The sequence below is a fragment of the Zingiber officinale genome, chromosome 11A, assembly GCF_018446385.1.
Source record: "Zingiber officinale cultivar Zhangliang chromosome 11A, Zo_v1.1, whole genome shotgun sequence".
Classification (NCBI taxonomy): Eukaryota; Viridiplantae; Streptophyta; class Magnoliopsida; order Zingiberales; family Zingiberaceae; genus Zingiber; species Zingiber officinale.
Genome location: NC_056006.1, coordinates 36,951,852 through 36,973,453, shown reverse-complemented (window position 1 = coordinate 36,973,453; position 21,602 = coordinate 36,951,852). Strand labels below are relative to the sequence as shown.

At 36.9% G+C, this 21,602-nt stretch overlaps 1 protein-coding gene across 2 annotated transcripts in view; it reads left to right on the top strand.

The window, feature by feature from the left end:
* Positions 1-17,605, top strand: part of LOC122032179 (mitochondrial amidoxime reducing component 2-like) — a 42,838-nt gene extending 25,233 nt beyond the window's left edge. The window contains exons 4-8 of one of the 2 annotated variants that reach the window (XM_042591438.1): positions 4,738-4,826; positions 4,914-4,978; positions 5,160-5,262; positions 16,950-17,057; positions 17,262-17,605. In XM_042591438.1, coding sequence (XP_042447372.1) covers positions 4,738-4,826; positions 4,914-4,978; positions 5,160-5,262; positions 16,950-17,057; positions 17,262-17,375 — 479 coding nt within the window. In that variant the 3' untranslated portion in view covers positions 17,376-17,605. Of the gene's footprint in view, positions 1-4,737; positions 4,827-4,913; positions 4,979-5,159; positions 5,263-16,949; positions 17,058-17,246 lie in introns of both variants that reach the window. The other variant, XM_042591437.1, reaches the window with a different exon arrangement.
* The last annotated feature ends 3,997 nt before the right edge of the window (positions 17,606-21,602 follow it).

Sequence of the window (21,602 nt, the reverse complement as noted above, 5' to 3'; positions counted from 1 at the left end):
GTGAAAGGTTTTAGAATTTGGAATTGTTTAACAATATTAGATGTACAATTGTTAAGATAGGAAATGACAAATTGTTTGGAACTAAGAGCTTTAAGTATTTAGAATCATTTTTTCAAAATGATGGAGGGATTAAGAGAAATATCTTACATAGAATACAAGGAAAGCGTCGAGTATTTTATGTGGTCATCAAGTACCTTTAAAATTTAAAGGAAGTTCTATAAAATGGCGATTAAACTAACTATGGTGCTGAATGTTGGAGTATGACTTGAGCATATGAGCAAAAGATGAGAGTTACGGAGATGAGAATGTTAAGGTGGATATATGAACATATGAGGATGGACAAAATAAGAAATGATAGAATTAGAGGGAAAGTTGAAGTTGTATTTATTGAGGGAAAATTTTGAAAAATACATTTAAGATAGTATAAACATGCACTTAGATACCTAATAAATACTTCAGTTAGACTATGTGAAACTATAATAAATACACACATCAAACGAGGAAGAGGAAGACCAAAAAAGATTTGATTAACAATAATAAATCAAGGTAAAATTTATTTAAGTATAGATGATGATATAGTAGGAGATAAAGCTTAATAGGATATAATGATTCATATACCCAACTTAGGATAAGACTTGGTTGTTGTGATTGTAATATTAGATGTAATGAGACAATTATTAAAATAGGAGAGATAAGTTGTTTGAAACTGAGAGTTTTAGTATTTAGGATATTTTTTATAAAAGGATGGAGAGATTGAGAGATATCTTACATATAATACAAGTAGGATGGTTGAAATGGAGTAGAATGTCGATTGTTTTATATGATCCTAAAGTACCTGTAAAACATAAAGAGAAGTTTTACAATACAAAGGTTATACCTGTTGTAACATCCCTCACTATTTTTATTTTTTATTTTTTAGTATACGGACGCCCCCAATTACAATTGTACTTACAATTATAACATATTCTCGATTTAACTAATGTACATAAATAGTTCTTAAAACCATTAACTACTAGCAATAATAGGTACTGGACATACATACAGTTCTAGAATTTATCTTCAAAAGAAACATTTAACTAATGCGAAAACTAAACTGGAAGGTCTTCGGATTGATCGTCCTGAGCTTGCTCACCCATCAATGCCTCCGCCTTATTTATCTCATTACCTAAAATTGTTAAAATCTATGAGTCGAGAGACTCAGTACATTCAAACCATACTATGTATTAATTAGTTCCAATATCCATATGTTTAAGAGGCGAAATCGAACTTAACTAAATCTTTATTCGTAGTAAAATATTTTTCTTGCATATGCGTACTAAAGCATGAATGGAACCACACTGCATGCAAGGACATACACAGGAACGTGAACATAAGAGCATAGACGTGAGCATAGACATACATAGGCATAAACATAAACATACATGAACATAGACGTGAACATGAGCATAAGAGTATAGACATGAGCATGAACATACATAACATAAACATGTACTTGAACATAAGCATGAACATAACCCTTCATGGTTTGGCGCGCTCCCCGAGCGTGAGTCCCTAGATCATGCTACCGTCCCATACATGAAGATGACTGATTTCTTAGGTAAGATTCTTGGGCTTGCTCGGGTCATATCTTACCCGCCCCCTTGCTCCTACCATAATGAGACAATTATTGAGATAGAAGATAATGAGTTGTTTGAAATTGAGAACTTTAATATTTAGAATCTTTTTTGCAAAATGATGGAGGGATTGAGAGATGTCTTACATATAATACAAGTAGAATGATTGAAATGGAGGAGAGCGTCAAATGTTTTATATGATCGTAAAGTATCTCTCTGAAACTTAAAGGGAAGTTCTATAAAATAACTGTTATATGGAGTTAAATGTTATGTTAACTCGAGCATGGGCAGAAGATGAGAGTTGCAGAGATGAAAATGTTAAGGTGGATGTGTCAATATATGAGGATAAATAGAAAAAGAAATAAAAATATTAGATGAGAGTTGTATATATTAGAATGGTAAGGTGTATATGTGAACATATGAGGATGGACAGGATAAGAAATGAAAATATTAGAGAGAAAGTAAGGGAATGTATGAGGGAAAATTCCGAGAGACATATTTAAGATGGTATAAACATGTGCTTAGACAACCAATAAATACTCTAATTAAGCGATGTGTAACTATGACAAATATGCACATCAAACGAGGAAGAGAAAAAAAGACTTGTTTAAGAACAATAAAACAAGACAATTTATTTAAATATAGATTATGATATAGTAAGGAGTAGAACCTAATGTTGTGGAATGCTTCATATAGCCGACCCCACCTAGTGGGATAAGACTTGATTGTTGTTGTAATATTAGATGTAATGAGACAATTATTAAGATAGAAGATGATGAGTTATTTGAAACTGAGAGCTTTAATATTTTGAATTTTTTTTACAAAAGGATGGAGGGATTGAGTGATGTCTAACATATAATACAAGCAAATCGTAAAGTTATTCTAAAACTTAAATTGAAGTTCTACAAAACGACTATTATATCTGCTATGTTATATGGAGCTAAATGTTGGGCTAACTTGAGCATGGACAGAAGATGAGAGTTCCAGATATGAAAATGTTAAGGTGAGAGAATGTTAAGGTGGATGTGTGAACATATGAGGATAAACAAAAAACAGAAATAAAAATATTCAAGAGAAAGTCAGATTGAATCTATTGAGGGAAGATTCTGAGAGACACATTTAAGATGATACAGACTTATACTTATACAATCAATAAATACTCTAGTTAGACGATATGAAACTATGATAAATATACATATTAAACGAGAAAGGCAAAAAAAAAGCCTTGGTTAAGAATAATAAAATAAGATAAAATTTATTTTAATATAGATAATGATATATTAAATGATAGAGCCTAATGATGTATAAGGAACTATATAGCTGACCCCACTTAGTAAGAGAAGACTTGGTTATTGTTGTTTTCTTATCTCCCTTTTTTCTTGCCTATTTTGGTGGTTACTTGCCAAATATTTTTCATGGTGATATTAGCTTCAAATTGGTTTTACTTTTTTTTTTCTTGAAGATGGATGATAAATTCATAATTCTATATAATTGATTTAAGTATTTTGTCTAAGAAGTCGCTACGGTTCCCTACATAAGGTGTTGTGTACTTTGGTATCGGCAAACGTCATCTGTAATAAGGTGGACAATAAAGTCGATCACTGGTATGCAATGAATTATGCGGAGGGATGTGAGTGATGTAGATGAGATCTATCCCTTCTATATAACGGAAGCGAGGGCCCCTTGATTAGTAGGACACAAGAAAGCATGCCCATGCACAAATGAGTCAATATGAGATATTAAACTTATTTGATTGAGTGTGTCTACTTAGAGATCAAGAAACACAAAGGTTGATAAGAGAATGACACGGTCTATGTCTCATTGATCAATCTAGATATCAAGGATAGAGGGACCAAGTCATACAACATAATAGCCACGGACATGTTAGGTTGGATCTTGACATTCTCGTCATTTGGGTATCAATGATGCCTTGCTAGATGCCACTCATTGCTTATGTATCTAAATGTTGATTTGGGTACATTGCCAACGTTACGAGAACCTATTGGGTCACACACAAAGAACAAGTAGATTTGGAGATGGGTTCATATGATGAATTATTGGATTAAGTCTAATCCGAATTAGACTTATTGAGTTGGACTCAATTCGATCTAATTGTTGGATTAAGTCCAATTCAAATTAGACTCAAGGAGTCAATTTGAATTAATGAAATAGTGATTCATTGAATTTGAATTGCATGAGGATTAATTGAGTAAGACTCGATTGAATTAGACTTGAGTTAGACTCAAGTGAATTAGACTTGAGTTAGACTCAAGTGAGGAGACTTGAGTTAGACTCAAGTGAGATTTAATGAAGATAATTATTGAATTTCGAAATTCAATTATTCATTTCATTCAATTTTCGAAATTGAATTTGAAATGAAGAGTTACACTCATTTGAAATGAAGAGTTACAAGTTTGGTCCTTAATGGAGTGTAAATGCTCATTATGGCTTAATGCTAATTAAGTATTTTCATTGGATGAAAATACTTAAGCTTTTTGTTCTTCATTTTTGGGATAGATTCTCTTCATTCTCCTTACTCGTCTCCTCTTGGCCGAAATCCACTTTCAAGGTTGCTAGCACAACCTTTCTCCTTTTGTGAGTTTGTGAGACAAACGAACGCTTGTTCGTGTGGATACCGTAGAGGCGCGAACGTGAGATCGTGCTGTGATCCGAGCTGTTGGGAGTCCGTGAACACGCTACAAAGGTATAATCTCTCATGCTATGTTAGAAAACTTAGTATATGTAGGAATTTCTCTTTCCCTTCGCATGGATCTTCTGAAAGAAATATGTTTTTCCGCTGCGCGTTTGCGTGTTTAGCAACATATTTCCTTACACTTTGCATGTAGAAGTGCAAACTGCATGAGGTATATATTAAGTATTTTTCATAGAATAAGCTCATGCTTTCTCCTTTGGATGATTTTCTGATAACTAATACAGAAGCTACTCAGAAAAGTTACTTATTATATCCAAATTGCATAACAATGGTTAAATCATTGTCAAATTTGTAATTTTAGTTGCAAGATTGTCTTGTCAGCGGAATCCATTTCCTTTGTACTTGTTGTTTCCATGTATGATTGAAGCATCAGCAGACGCTGACTTGAACTTCCATCTATTGATGGTTTAGAATTAGAAATCAGAGCTGTGGATCCAAACTATGCTCAAGGATACAAGACTCTGTTTACTGATGGGTTCCCGTTCCTATTAGCATCCCAGGTTAGGCACATATATACAATGGAACTGCATGATTGCAATCATTAGTTTGGAAAAATTCAGACTTCTATTCTGTGATATCATTTGCAGGGATCACTGGATGGTTTGAATGAACTTCTAGATGAACCATTACCGATTAATCGATTCAGACCAAAGTAAGAAACTATTATGCAGAAATTTAGAACCATATAGAACTCATTCTCATGTAATGTTGAATGCTACTGGAATAATATCTTAGAACTCTCTTGTTTGAGGTTTTGTGTACTCTACCATGAATATGTCCAACAATTAATCAAGTTTTGAGGAATTCACACTTACAATTTCTTATTTTTTCAGCATCCTTGTTGATGGGTGTGATCCATTTTCAGAGGACCTATGGAAAGAATTAAAAATCAACAAATTGAACTTTCATGGTGTCAAATTATGTGCACGCTGTAAGGTAATGTGTCTCTTTGTCTCAGTCATATAAGTTATGTCTTAACTGATTCCTTGTTTCTGAATTATATTGTGTTAGTGTGTATTCTTAAGCATAAAAAATTAATTCATCATGTAGAATGTGCAACAGTCCATATCATAGCATCATGTAAAATATCATGCAGAAAAGGTGTTACTAGGGACATTCTGTCATCAATTTATGGATTGAAAATCTAGCCTTCGATATGCCAAAACATGATCCAATTACATTACATAGAGATGAATGGCTTTGATTGAACAATTCACGTGCAATGGTAGGGGCACATCTTTGATAGTGGAGCGATGGTAATGCTCACCTCTCGATATGCCAAAAAAACTCCATACTTGGGCATTCATTGTTGATAACATAAAATTCATCTACAAAGACCAATGGGAGATTAATTCTTTCATCATAATAAATACAAATTGATATTTTTCTATCACAAAATTTGTCATTTGCCTGCAATTGACATTGACATTGTGATCTACATATTAAATCCATAAAAGTACAATAATCATTAGCAGCTCCCGTTAAACTACTTTACACAAAGGTGAACCTCATATCAAGTAAGCATGCTGCCATTACATTTTATGCACCAATATTATCAACCTTGGAATTTCCCATGACTTCTACAACTAGGAGTCCATGCAGATATGTGAGTTTTATCAATTGCTCCATAGAAATTCTGCATCACTAAAAGTGATAGTAAAATGCTTGTTACAATCTAAATAGTATGCCAATAAATAAATGTATATGTTACCTAGTAAGAGAACAAATTTGAATTTGAACTGGTTTCAGGTTGGGTGGTCCTACGACCACATGACTTTATTTTGTATGTTCACAATTAACATACAACCTTCAGAATTTTCTTGAAGCAACTTGAGATAGTTTAAATGTTGAAACCTATGAAATATCTCATTGACCAATATCATGACTAAGATTAAGAGGAAAATGGTAAGCCCTTTCTCCACCATGACCTCCTTAGTGTCTATATTTTCATAATCACCCATTCATTGGATAAGTTGTTCTCTTAGGCTCCGTTTGGTAGGGATGATAGGATTAGAATTGAGTTAGTAGGATAGGATTAGGGATAGGATTATTAATCACTCCTCATGCCTAGGGATTGTGAATCCCACTCTTAATCAACCCTAATCCCACCCCTAATCAATCCTACCAAACGACATATTAGTAACTTTTTGAAAACATAATCCTAATCCTATCACCCCTACCAAACGCAACCTTATTTATTACTACTCATCCTGAAACATATGAAAGTAGAGACAAAACCGCATACATGGGATGTACCAGTAGCAATGATAGCATCAACGAAAATGATAACACTAAGCAAGATGTAATACCAAGCATGTATCATATAACTTATGCATGAAGATAATACTTAGCATGTAGCATATAACTTAGACATGACGATAATACTAAATATGTAACATCTCACATAAGCAAGTAATAAGGATAAAAGTCATACCATGGTTTGCACGAATAATTGAAATAACATAACAACATCAACAACAACAATCAAGTGGGGTTGACTTTATGGATCCTTCTACGCAACTGAGCTCTATCTCCTATTGTACCCTTATTTTTATTTAAATGAATTTTATCCTATTTGTGATTGAATAGACTACCTAAATGTCATAAGAAATGTTAAACCATATTGTTTTTGCTAAATATTTATTGCATATATGGAAGGGGAGCCTTGTCGCAACGGTAAAGTTGTTGCTTTGTGACCAAAAGGTCACGGGTTCGAATCCTAGAAACAGCCTCTTGCAAAAAGTAGGGTAAGACTGCGTACAATGGATCCTTTTCCGGGACCTCGCATGACGGGAGCTTCGTACACCGGGCTGCCCTTTCTATGTACATGGCTGTACCATCTTAAAAAGAGTTTCTAAGAGTTTTTCCTCAATAGGTGTCACCACAACTTTCTCTATAATATTTTCATTGCTTATCTTGTCTATCCTCGTATGTTCGCACATCTACCTTAACATCTTCATTTCTGCATCTCTCATCTTTTGCTTGTGTGTTTACTTCATACCCCAACATTTAGTTTCATATAACATATTAGGTGTAACTTTCATTTTGTAGAATTTTCCTTTAAACTTTAGAAGTACTTTACTATCACAAAGAACACTTGACATCCGCTCCACTTCAACCTTCTTTTTTGTATTTTATAAAAACATCTCTATTAACCTGTCGATTATTTTGCAAAAACGATCCTAGATACTTAAAGCTCTCATTTACCGGTAACTTGTTATCCTTTAGCTAATAATTTCTCTACTATGTCTAATACTACTAACTTAAATTTTATATATTCAACCTTAGTGTTTCCTGTCAAGATTGGAGCTTAGAATTTACCGCTTCACGTGTCTTATCAACTAGAACAATGTCGTATGAAAATAACATGCACCATAGTAACTTGTTTTGATGCATCTAGTAAGTTCATATATAACTAGTATAAAAAAGATATGAATTTAGAATTGATTAACACTATTTCACTTTTGTCATTAAATCCTTATAAATATTCTTAATTGTTTCAATATACATTGCACTAATACCTTTCTTTTCCTAATTTTCTACATAATTTCCCTTAGGACTCTATGCTTTTTCTAGGCTAATGAATACCATGTATAAGTGTTACTTCTTTCCCGATACTTTTTCAGTTCATTGAGGACATGTATGTCTTCTATCGTCAACGTTTTAGGAGGAATTCAAAATGATTTTTTTTTATAACCTTACTCTCCTTAATCTTTACCTATCGCTCTTTTTCAAAGTTTTATAATATAACTCATTAGTTTAATGTTCCTATACTTCACACAATTTTATACATCTCATTTGTTTTTTTATAGGGGTACTAGAGTACTTACCCTCTATTCATTAGATATTTTATTTTTAGGTTGACCCACCACGTGTCATACCTGATATAGACAAATTAATGTCTCCGGGGCTATGGTGCCGCAGTAGCACATCCAGGTTGTCACTCAGACAACCGCGGTTCAATCCCAGCTATGACGTATTTGCAGGAATTTTTCCTCCAAATGAGGGACGCAATCAAACAATGCTGAGCTTCTGGGCTGGCCGCCGCGTACACTTCCTGATTTACCCTGGTGGTCGGTGAGAAACTTCCGTGGAGCCGGACAGGTCACCCAGGGATAGTCAATGAGGTTCACTGAGATTATCATTTGATACAGACAACTTAATAAACAATCACAGTATCGATATCAACAATTATACTACCTTACTTCCTATAATTTGGAGATGTCACTATCTGGTTCCAAAACTCAATAAGTCACTTCAAGGAAACAAACTACGAAATCCGAAACATGGAAAATAGGCTTCGTAAACCTGTAGCTCTGTTACCAATAAATTATTACGCCCTAGAGGTGTACTTTTCCGACAGAACGGATAATACCCCTAGTGACAATGTACGATACAACATGATATGAGTCTACCACATGGACAAATACAAGGTGGAAGATATAAAACAAAGTAACAACAGTATAGAGTGATCTTCATAATCCCCACAGCATAGAAAATAGAAATGACTGCGGGCAAACTCGGCTTAACACGATAAACCACATAACCGAATAAAGGTAGCCATAAGGCTAAAATCCACAACCAAGTCAAATTATTACATAACCAAGTCCACAAACCAAAGTGCTAATAAAGCAGAAGGAAATATAACATAGAAAACCATTCTCAAATGTGATGTGAGAATGATGGTGAGTCTATATCACCACCTGCTAACCGAAGAAAATAAAGTACAACAGGGTGGTGAGTCTACATGACTCAGCAGATAATAGATAAATAATCGTGCATCGTCAAATGTGTAAGGAGATCAAAGTATATAGTCTCATATATAGGAATTATGTACACAACAATAAATGACATAATAAATGCGCATATTCGAACTGATCTAACACGTAAGGTATAATGATCAGTAACTGGGGATCTGCAATAAATTTGCTTGTATTACATGAGCAACATATAATAGCATATGCATGTATCATAAATGAACATGTATGAATAATGTCAGGTATATGCAACAACCATAGCTTAAACAAATGCGAGATATCTCATACATATGCACAATAGTATCACCAAGATATCCAACACGCATCACGATGCTAATATCAATGACTCAAACATCGTCATCATCAATGCAACAATATTGTAAACATGAGTATATCTATATCATGATCTATCAATCACATATATCTATATGTGTGAAAAGATCCAACATGTGTCTACTAAATTACATGTACATATATTTATACGTGTGAAAAGATTCAACATGTGTCTATTAAATAACATGTATAGTAATAGTAACACCTGTAGTTCACACCATACACGTGTGTGCGACTATAACATATGAATAATCAAATATGGTAACTCCTATAGTACACACCATACACGTGTGCACACTACAACATGTGAACGATCAACATGATAATTTCTATAGTACATACTATTCACGTGTGTACGCTAGTATGAACATTCAAAGATAAGATTGTATGAGCAATAAATAGATCATTTCTAAGATCAAGTATGTAATTATCAAACTTAGATAAATATGAGTAGAGTTAAGGTAAAATTAATCTATTCCATAAACCATCTCCATGCACTAAGGTCAATGAGGTCATGAAGAAATATACGCCTCAAACGTAGTTTGTGTCAAATAACTTCCACGTCGAGACGCTCGTCTCAATTAGAGTCTTGTCAAATTGTACAGTTTAGCTAATCACATATGCAATAGGCTAAATCAAATTCTAACCTAATTAGGAAAAACCTTAATCGAACAATCATTAATTAACCCTAATTAATGATTAATTTCAATTAATCTTAATTTCTTGATTAAATTTGATCTAACCCATTATTAACCCTAATCTAATCCATCCAAATGATTAGATTAGGTTTAGCCAAAATATCATCCTTAATACTCACCAAATTATGTGGTGGTTGATGGTGGCTCACGATCGGAGAGTGACTCATGGCTGGAAAGATGATCGACACTATGAGAAGGTTGCTGAAATCCAAGTGTAGCCAGAGTTGCGGTGACCAGAGCCGAGGAGGTGGAAAGACAATGACTCAAGAGGGCTGTCAACTCCCTACTCGTGGTCGTAGCAGGGACCTCTAGAGTAAGAAGTATGGCTGAAATTGCTAGAGCGGGGTTGGTAGGTCGACGACACTGGGTGGCCGTGGTCAGTCCTGTCAGCCTGCAAGGAGATGAGTGGCCGGGAGGTTAAAGGTTGCTGTTGCCGTGAACCACTTCGCTTGCTCGCGTGGGCAATGGAGATGGCTAGCAATGCTGCAGCTGACCATGGATGTCGACGTCGGCGTTAGCGAAAACGCAAGAGGAAACAAAATGCGGTGGAGTTAGTTCGGTAAAAGAGAAACGAAATATTAGGTCATAGTAATCTAAAGGTATTTTTAAATACTTAGGGTTTACTTAGTTTTAATTAACCTAAACTTAGTGATGGAGTCAAAGAAAGAGAGCAACAAGCTAACAATATCGATCATGGTCAACTCACTCTAGATGTTAATGATGATCTATTATGCATCAATGGAGGCCCAATTACAAGGGCTAAGGCTAGAAAGATGAAAGAAACACTTAATGTACTAATTGAAGATGTGAAGCCTAAAGCTACCATTGAAGAAGGTTTGACCAAGAGCAAGTCATTCGGCATAGTCAACCTAATTCAAGCCTTAGATGATCTTAATGTTGGTACAATATCCCTTAGGTCAAGGTTGACCTGATTTGACCAACTTGAGTCTTGGTTTGGGTTTCGATGTTTGACAATATATTGAGTTTAGATGATATGGACAATGCAGGTGCAGTTGTTCATTTGGGGAGATTGTTGATACAATTCCCGTTTGGTCAAAGTTGACCAGTTGAGATGTGAAGGAGAGTCAAGTAGGTCAAGGTTGACCGGATACTTGACTGGAAGGTTCTGGTGAGTGAAGCTAGGCAGAAGTAAAGTCCTGGTGAGTGAAGCCAGGCAGAGGAAAATCCTGGTGAGTGAAGCCAGGTGAAAGACCTAGTGAGTGAGTGAAACTAGGCAGTGAGGAAATCCTAGTGAGTGAAGTTAGGTGAGTGTTCTGGTGAGTGAAGCCAGGCAGAAGATCTTCCTGGGAGTGAAGCCAGGTGAAAATCCTAGTGAGTGGAGCTAGGTGAAAGACCTAGTGAGTGAAGCTAGGCAAAAGGGAAGTCCCGGTGAGTGAAGCCGGGCAATGGAAAGTCCAAGTAGGTCAAAGGGATTGACCAGATACTTGGCACGAGGAGAAAAGTCCAAGTGGGTCAAAGGGATTGACCGGACACTTGGTGAGGGAGTCCTAGCAGGTCAAGGGTGACCGGATGCTAGGCAAAATGTACCAACAGGTCAAGGTTGACCGGATGTTGGTTTGGGGGGCTTGGGACTTGGTTTTGGGCAAAAACCAGCAGTTGGATCGATCAGTTGATCGATTGGCTGGAGCCAAATCGATCGGCCGATCAATTGGGGAGTCCCCGCGAGAACCCTTTGTCCCAATCGATCAGTAGATCGATTGGGAGGCAGTCGCGAGCGCACAGAAGCCTGCTGGATCGATCAGCTGATCGATCCAGAGGTCCCAATCGATCAGTGGATCGATTGGGAAGCTGCGATGTGTCGCGATAAACCCTGAATCGATTGGCCGATCGATCCAGGCAAATTCCCAGAGCACAGAGGCGCTCTGGATCGATGAGTTGATCGATCCAAAGCCTCCCCGATCGATTGGGAGCAATCCAATCGATCGGGATCCGACCGTTGGCGCAGATAAAGGCCGTTGGCGTGCGTCTTCTTCGGTAGAACTTCACCGATTCATTTCAGATCTTCACTGTGCTCCCAGAGCTTCTCCACAAAGTTCAGATCGCCAGTTCTTGAAGGTTCTTGGAGGTTTTCCAAGTCAAGAGGCGGATCTACAACTGAGGAAGAAAGCTAGGATTAGGGTTTTCTATACTCATTATAAGTTTTTGCTTGTATTTGTGTATTCTTTCCCTTTCTTCTTGTAGTGCGAACTTGTAGGGCTTCTCCGCCTTCGGTAGTTACCGAAAATGAGTGTTTATTAGTGGAGGTGTGTGTAAGTGTGTGGATCCTTGGACTAGTCACCTCCTTTGGAGGTGGATACCAAGTAAATCTACTTGTTAGTGTTGTGTGTGTTGTTTCTTGTATATTTCCGCTGCACATCTTTGAAGAAACAAGCAACGCCGACCACGAGCACGCGACGAGCTGAGGTAACATTTCGATGTTCTACTTATTTTGCGAAATGAAAAATTGTATGCTAACATTCAAAAATGTTCTTTTTGCACTAGTCCAATAGAGTTTCTTGGTTATATTGTTAGTGCTAAGGGAATAACATTTGATGAAGAAAAGGTTAAGGCAATTCGTGAGTGACCAACACCAAAAACGATAACTGAGGTACGTAGCTTTCACGGGTTGGCAAGTTTCTATAGGAGGTTTGTTAAAAATTTTAGTTCTATAGCTTCACCCTTGACTGAAGTTGTTAAAAAGAATGTTGGGTTTCATTGGGATAGTGAACAAGTTTCAACTTTCAACTTACTTAAGGAGAAGCTAAGTTCTGCACCATTACTTGCATTACCTAACTTTGCTAAAACTTTCGAAATTGAGTGTGATGCATCAGGAATAGATATTGGATCTGTGCTAAAACAAGAAGGTCGACCTCTTGCTTATTTTAGTGAGAAACTCAGCGGAGCAGCTTTGAACTATCCAACTTATGACAAGGAGATGTATGCATTAGTGAGAGCTTTAGAAACTTGGCAGCATTACTTGTGGTCCAAAGAGTTTGTCATTCACACTAATCATGAATCGTTGAAGCATTTGAAGAGCCAAGGTAAGTTGAATAGACGTCATGCAAAATGGGTGGACTTTATTGAATCATTCCCTTATGTGATCAAATATAAACAAGGTATGGAAAACATTATTGCAGATGCTTTGTCTCGAAGGTATATCTTGATCTCTACTTTGAACACTAAATTGTTAGGATTTGAATGTTAGAGTATATACTAAAAGCCTAGTTTTTTGTAAACATTTATTTTGAAATAAAGAATCATATTGCTCAAATGTCTACATTTGTATGCTAAGTGTAGTTGTTCAATTAATTTATATTGTAGATAACATGGTGTGTGGTGTCACACACAGAATATCATGTTATCAATTCTTTATAAATTATAAACAGTAGCTCACGACTAAGATAGAAAGGAACAAACCATTGAAATAGTCATAGCGTAATCAGGTATTAGTTTATCTTAACTATAAAATTACACTAGTACACTTTGAGTGTATTGAGCAGGACCATTTAAGGTAAGTTCTTTTATACTGACTGAATAAAAGAACAAGACCTTTGTTATTATGGAAGTGTGTGCTCTTAATCCTGATATAATAACAAGCATATATATCTAGTATTTATTTCTTTGACTTATGTTGACGTTATGCAAGTATACGGATATGTCATAAGTAATAATAAAAGATATTGTATCCACAGGGACTGGTATAAGTACTAAAGATATCTCAACGCGAATTAGTTAAACAACAAATCAATGGATTGACAAAAGCAAAGTACAACTATGCAAAGTAAAACATAGAAACTAAAGAATAAGAAACAAGAATAAGGGCTATGATAAAAGTATGTTCTAGGAGTTTCAGTTTCTTTGTAAGATTATTCAATGTAAATGATCTACTAAATCTTTTTCCTCAATTGTCCATTATTTGTAGGAGGTTATCGGTTCCCTCTTGCAATAGACAACCGGCCTAGGACTGAAATATATACCTAAATATGATCAATTAGAAATGAATCTATGTTGTCCTTACACGGGCTTGCCTGTCACGTGCGTCCCTCGGATAATCAACATAAGAATTTATTACTCAACCGCATCAAGATATAAGATATGAACACATACAATCTATCCTACCCCCTTGAATAATCCTATTTCACCCTCAAGATCATCTCTCAAACGTCCTTACACGGGCTTGTTCCTGTCACGAACGTCCCTCGGAAAATCAAATGAGAAATAATCTCTATAAGATCCACAAGGTATTCAAACATTGAATCAAGAATGGACATTAGGTCTAAATCACAACATTCCACACAAGATCAAAGAGATATAAAACAGGACAAAATCATTGAAATAGGAAATTGACAAATCCACAAGAGTTTTACATCAAATCTTCATTACAAATACTCCCTCCATCCTAGAACAAGAGATCTAATCCATAGAACGAGGAAAGAAATCCGAAAACAAGAAGATTACAAGCATTTTGATCCCCAAATCCAAGAAAGAAAGGGAAGAAAGACTTATCTACAATGAAGAATGGTCTTCGGATCCAATCCTTGCTCCCGGAGTCGAAACGTTGAAGATTTGCCCTCGAATCGCCGGAAAATCCCTCTAAGAAGGTGGAGGAACGCCTAAATCTTGATTTCCCCCCAAGGGGAGAAGATTCCCCTTTCAAATCTTGAAGAAGGCTTTATATAGAGGAGGAGTTTGGGCGGCACACGACCCCGAGACACGGCCGTGTGAAGCTCACACGGGCTGTGCTACTCCCTTCTCTGCCCATCTCACACGGCCGTGTGTGAGACACGACCATGGCCTGCTCTGCCACTGCTCCCCTTGCACGGCCATGTAGATCTACACGGCCTGCACTGCCTCCGGCTCTGGAGCTCCTGCATGGTCGTGTGGTGCACACGACCAGGGTGTTTTTGGCCTCTGGAAATGTTGCACGACCGTGTGTGTCTACACGGTCGTGCACTACTTCATCTCTGGAGTGCTTGCAAGGCCGTGTGGTGTACACGACTTGGCTCTATTGGCTTCACAACTTGGCACGGCCGTGTGAAAATCACACGGCCATGACCAGTCCCCTTCCTGCTGCAGCCACACGGGTGGTGATCCTCACACGGCCTGGGCAATCCCCCATGGCAGGGTCGTCGTGTGACACTCAAGGATGGTGCCTTCTTCCTTTTTAATTTTTGCCTCGGACATCATTTCTTCTCCAAAGTCGACTCCTGTATACAAAAAATGCACAAAAACAGATCTCCGAACAAAAAGTGTAAATATGCTAAAAGCAAAGCTAGAAGTACGAAAATGCATAGATAAAGCACGTGCAAAGTATGTGAATGTGCGTCAAAACATGCTAAAGTATACAATCTATGCATATCATACCCTTAGACTTAAACCTTTGCTTGTCCTCAAGCAAAATGCTGCAATCTAAATTCATATGTTCTACAATGCACTCATATCCCTAATGCATTTTCCTAACTCTATCAAAAAGTTTTATTAACAAGCATGATCATGGAAACAAGTCAAGAATGACTCAAGCATAAGTATCTTGTGCACAGTGCATTAAGTAACTCAAAACCCTTCAAGTTTCAATTTTCGTCCTCGTCAAGTAATCATCAAATTTGAGTTCTTAATGTTTCCGGTGATAGGCACGTAATCGGTGATAGACACTTACATGCCACACACTTGGTTCATATTTCTCAATCAACCCAAGGTCTCAAAGGCGTGCTCAATCTCAAGAGAAGCTAAGTAGTTATTTCCCCAGTAACCTAACTCGGTCTCAAAGGGGGGCTTGCTAGATTCCACTCACGTCTTGAAGACTTGAAGACTCGGTCCCAGTGATTCAAAGCTAAGAAGTCTTGAAGACTTACCCTAGAGGTCACTTTAGTCAAAAATCCATCTGTTCCTCTATTTACTAACTGTTCAATGCAAGGGAAGGAAGAAGGTTTGGGCAATAACTTCTATTGCTAACTAAAAATCACTGTCAAAACTCAACATCGCTTCCTTGATACTGCTCGTCTAGAAAAGAGCAGCTATTGAAGTGAGATGGAAGACAAAAAGCAATAAGAAGAGTTTGATTCTTTGCCCCTACTTATTTCTATGATAGTTGAAATGTTGTAGCCCAGTCTCCCTATTTTAACACAGATATTGCAGAATACATCTTTCTTAATTACCCTCTTGTTTCCTGATCCTAATATTTTATCAGTTTTTTACATTTGTTTTCAATCTAACTGCAGGGAGCCTCAAAGCATTAATTAATAATGGTTTTTTATAATCCTTTACCTCATGATTCCTCCAATCCTCTCTCTTTCCAAATCCAGAAAAAATAAATGATCCATGTTTTTTTACTTCATTATGTTTTCAAATGGAAAAAGGATCCCATTCAGTGCATGGAATTAACTGGCAATACCTTCCCTATTCCAGGATTTCCCTTTCTGCACTATCAGTGTTGACCATGCTCCTTCTGCATCAACAATCTACATAGTGCCCCTTCTTCTGTGCCCCTGTACTTGTCGCATTGCAAAGAACCTGTCTCCTTAGTTCTCAGAATCCTGCCTCTACTAGGAACCGTTCCCTGCCAGTGCACTGCACCAGCCAGTGCTTCTGCTGCTGCATGTGCACCACTTTCCTGCTTTGTATAATGCACTAACTTCTGCGGCTGCCCAGTTTGCAGGTGATCTATCTGCTACTGTCCAGCATATGAGCCACTCTCAATCTGTGCCCAACCCCCTGGGTCACAAATTTGAGCATTCACAGTGAATGTTTAACTTCACCTTACCGTCACAAACTCGACTTTTCAGCGAAAATTGCTCAAATATTTCTCTAAATTAGTATCCCTTGTGGTTTTATGCAGATACCAACTATTAACCAAGAAAATGGTGTCACTGGCAATGAACCAACTTCAACTCTGATGAAGTTTCGGTCAGACCATGCCTTGAAGTTAAAGAAAACACAGGGGAAGGTAAAATCTGTCTGTAGTTTGCCTTGATTCTAAGTAAAATAGACATTCACCAAAGTTTTTATAACCATAATTTCCATAAACAGTGCTATATAACCAAAGGCTGTCAATGATGATAAAAAACTAATGTAATTCTCCTTTATTTGTTTACAAGATAAACCTACTTAACATTGTGAGATCTGAAAATTGCAGATGTTCTTTGGACAGAATTTGGTCTGCAAGGAATCACTCTTACCCCCCAGAGGAAGTAAAACTATTGCAGTTGGAGATCCTGTTTTTGTGCTTCAAAAGTACTCTTCTAATGTTGATGCTCCAATCTGAGTACTAGGGAAATTGGTACTTTGGTAATTTACTAGAAGACTATTTAGCCATTTGTCTATTGGTAGACCATAATAGTAGTTGGCATATAAGCATGATGCAAGTCGGCATGGTAATTGATTTTCTGTCAACTCTTTACAAGCAAGAACTGTATATTATGAATAAGCAAATATACACTTTTTTGGAAACATTTCTAAGGATATATTGCAAATAAAAGGATAAACTTTTGTGGATATTGTGACTATAATGAAGTTTAGAGATAATTTATAATGTTGAACTCTATTGGCAATTAAATTTCCCCTAGATTTAGTTCTCTGGAATTACATGTTCTTATTGATGCCAAGCTTCTCTTAGTAAGTTTTTAGTTCAAGGATTCACAAAGTACCATATGGTTCTTGATATCTGATTTGTTGTTTTTCTGAGTATCCTTTTTGACGCCAACTACTATATTGCACAGATATGAATGTCTAAACAACACGTTTATATATTCTTCATAAACATTTTCAATTCAATCTTTAGCAAGTTCTGATAGATTTGCTAGTTTAGGAATGCTTGCTGAGTTGGCCATGTTTAGATACTTATATTGATTCATAAAAGTTTTACTTTGATATATGAGGATCCAGACTGGTGGTTAATCCTGACAGGGCAGAGTATGTTGGAAAAAAATGATTTCTTTTGTGGTTCAATTTAATCAGGCTATTTTGATGATTTAGTACTATGATTTAAGTTAGGTGTGCAATTGATGTTGGCGCTTCAAGTGTACACGACTCGTGGCAATCAAAATTAGTAGATCCAGGTGATTAAATTAGGCATTTCGGATCAGGTAGCAGTTGAGGTCAAATAGATTGGATTGAGAGACTTCAAGCTTAGGTGCAAATTGAGGAGTTGAGATGTCGGACATTGCGGATCAAGTGTGAAGCCGAAATCGGGCTTGGAACTCGAGGCTGGTTATCAAGCTTTTGTATGAACACCCAAAGACATGCGAGTCTTGTAGTGAATTGAGTGGTGTAGTTTTGAGTTTGTCTTCGGGCATAGATTGTTGTATGAATTAGATTAGCTACTAGATATTATTTATTATCTAGGGAGCTTCATCTTAATACCATAAAGGGTGTTTAATATGTTGTCTTGAACTTTGGGGTTGATCTAAAGTGGTTAGAGGGTCAAATAAATTGAGATAGTCCTTAAACCACCTCTAGGCACATGCTTGGTCAATCAAAGGGGTTCATAGGTCGACCTAAGCACCTATGATCTGTTAGGACCGGTAACATCGCTAGAGTGGAGGAGTGAATATTGATTCGCTTCATTTGATTGATTATTCGTGTATTCGTTTATAAAAAATTAGTACAAAGTGAAAATAAACAAAATAATATAAACAACAAAACACAAGCACAAGAATTGTTTGATTTTACATGGTTTAGAATATTTGATTTTTTTTTTCACGGCCTAAGTCATAGCGATAACACTATTATTCTATTTTCTTGCTAGACACCTTCTAGAGACGGAGCAACCTCTTATAAACTTATTTTTACAAGCAACAAGAGTAAGAATACAATAGAGAATAAGAACAATGCAAATGAAACAACTTTACAATAATAAATCTTTACTTTGATCGCTTTACAACAATAGCTCGAAACCTCCGCAAAACATTTTTTTTATAGGGTTGCTATCATGATTGGATTCCGCCCAATAGTCTACTGTTTGAGCACCATCAGTTGATTGCTTTACTATAGATTTGAATATTGTTCTGTTCTATCTGTCCAACAATTCTATTCATCTCAGCAGTGGTCAACTGCTCCTTTATCATCAATCGATTGATGCAAATCAATACCCGGATCGATTGCAAAATATTCTATTCGCTCTGCAATGTCATTAGTCGAGTTCTTCACTTGATTGATGTAATAGTCGATTGCTCATTTCACAACCCCCTCAAATTCTGAACATTCGGGCTCATGTAACTCTGTTCCAACCTCACTAAGGTTGAAATATCATTTTACCTAATATCTGATTAACTTCAGCATAACGAGGATTTCACTCGCCTAACATTTAGTCAACCTTGACCTTTTAGAATTTCATCTGTTAAGTATTTGATCAATTTTAACCTATCAAGATTTTACCATTGCCAAATATCCGATGCTCCTTGACTTATTTGAACTTCCCTTCTTGTGCCTAACATTTGGTCTTCCATGATCTATCAAGACTTTACTTACACATGACTAATATTCAATTCTCCATGACCTATTCGAACTTTTATTCACACGCCTAACATTTAGTCTTCCATGACCTATTAGGATTTCACCAACATGTCTAACATCCGATCCTCTATGATTTGTTAGGACTTCACCTAACATTGTCAAGTGTTTGATTAATCGTGACCCACTTGGACTTCTCCCATGCTAACTCCCTATTATACTTCCAATCGTTAAATATCTGATTAATCGTGATTTACTTGGACTTCTCCACTATTAAGTTTTTGGTTAACCTTGATTTACTTAACATCTTGCTCAATCATTAATCATTGATATCCAAATCAAATTTGATCAACCTTGATCCGAGATCAATTACACCAATAATCTTTCTTTCCAACAATCTCTCCTTTTACTTAACATCTTGCTCTCAGCCATTAATATGTGCTCTCAACCATCAAACATGATCAAATATTGAAATCCAATAATTTCCCCAACTTGAGCTTCGTTGACCTTGACCCAGGTTGATTACACCAAAATGGTCAATCAAAGGGTTTTACCTTCACCAGAATTTAACGTTGAAGTCAAATATGGAAATCCAATAATCTCCCCAACATGAGCTTGGTCAATCAATATGTGCTCTCAACCATCAAACATGATCAAATATCGAAATCTAATGATCTCCTCAACTTGAGCTTGGTCGATCTTGACCTGAGGTTGATTACACTATTATGATTAATCTAAGGGTAAAGATTACACCAATATGGTTAATCTAAGGGTTTTACCTTTGACTAGAATTTAATGTTGAAGTCTCCCATGGTTATATTTGGTAAGTCGGACAACACAAGTCTATGTGGTCACTGCAAGTGTCTAGATAGGGCAGTTAAGTCTGCTTTAGAGGCTTTGTTGGATTCTCTGGCATCTAATGCTTACACGAAAACACTTGTATCATCCTCGTATCCAATTTTTTTTGAGCACAGATCTCCTGTACCATTTTTTTGTGGTCCAGGGGATGTGTCACTTCCATTTGTGGTCGGATCACGATCACGATCCGACCGCAAATGATTGTGATCCCTTCTAGGGTTCACCGTCCCCATCAGGTTATAGTTTTTGTTCGGAGCGGGTGGCCGGAGGCCGCCCGAAGGCCTCCGGTGGTGGATAAGTGACCAGATTACTGGGCGCTAAGCGAGGGTGTCCTTCGGGCGGCCTCCGGCCGCCCGCTCCGAACAAAAACTATAACTTGGTAGGGACAGTGAACCCAGGAAGGGATCGCAACCATTTACGGCCGGATCACAATCGTGATCCGGCCGCAAATGGGAGTGGCATATCCCCTGGACCAAAAAAAATGAGCCAAGAGATCCTGCCTCCTTTCTTTCACATTTATTTCCATTGCAAATTTTAACACTCCACACAATCACACTTGCTGCTAGCATTCTTGTTTGAGTTTATGTTTGTGCAAGGAGGTTCCAAAAGTTGAATTAACATTCAAGGTGATGGCTATGGATCGATACTCCATCACACTACCACTTTAAACCACATGTCTACCAATTTTCGACGGAGTCAATTTCAGCTGTTGCAAGAGCCGAATGAAATTTTACTTCATGGCTGAATTCAAAGTATGGAGGCCTGCCAAGACAGGTTATAAAATTCCAACAAATGATCATGGAAACCGATTAAAAACAAATGAAAAACAAAGCCAATCTTGGAGTGTGGATTATCAAAAGATGATTTGACCAAGGTTGCCCACTTCATGTATGCAAGGGACACTTCAAACAAGTTTTTCAATCTTCATGAGATACCTTTCCAATAACTAGAAGAAGTTGTTGATTCCAAGGAATCCCAACTTTAGAAGGAAATATAGGAGGATCAACATCCCAACTTTAGAAATACATTTTGAATCTTTGTTTAGTGAGTCGTCAACATCCTCTAGTAGTTGGTTTATCATGTTAAAAATTATGAATCATGCTTGTTTTCACATGCTTTTTATGCCATGAATGTTGCTCGGTTGATTTGAATGAGTTGTAGAAGTTCCATTATATGTTGTGTA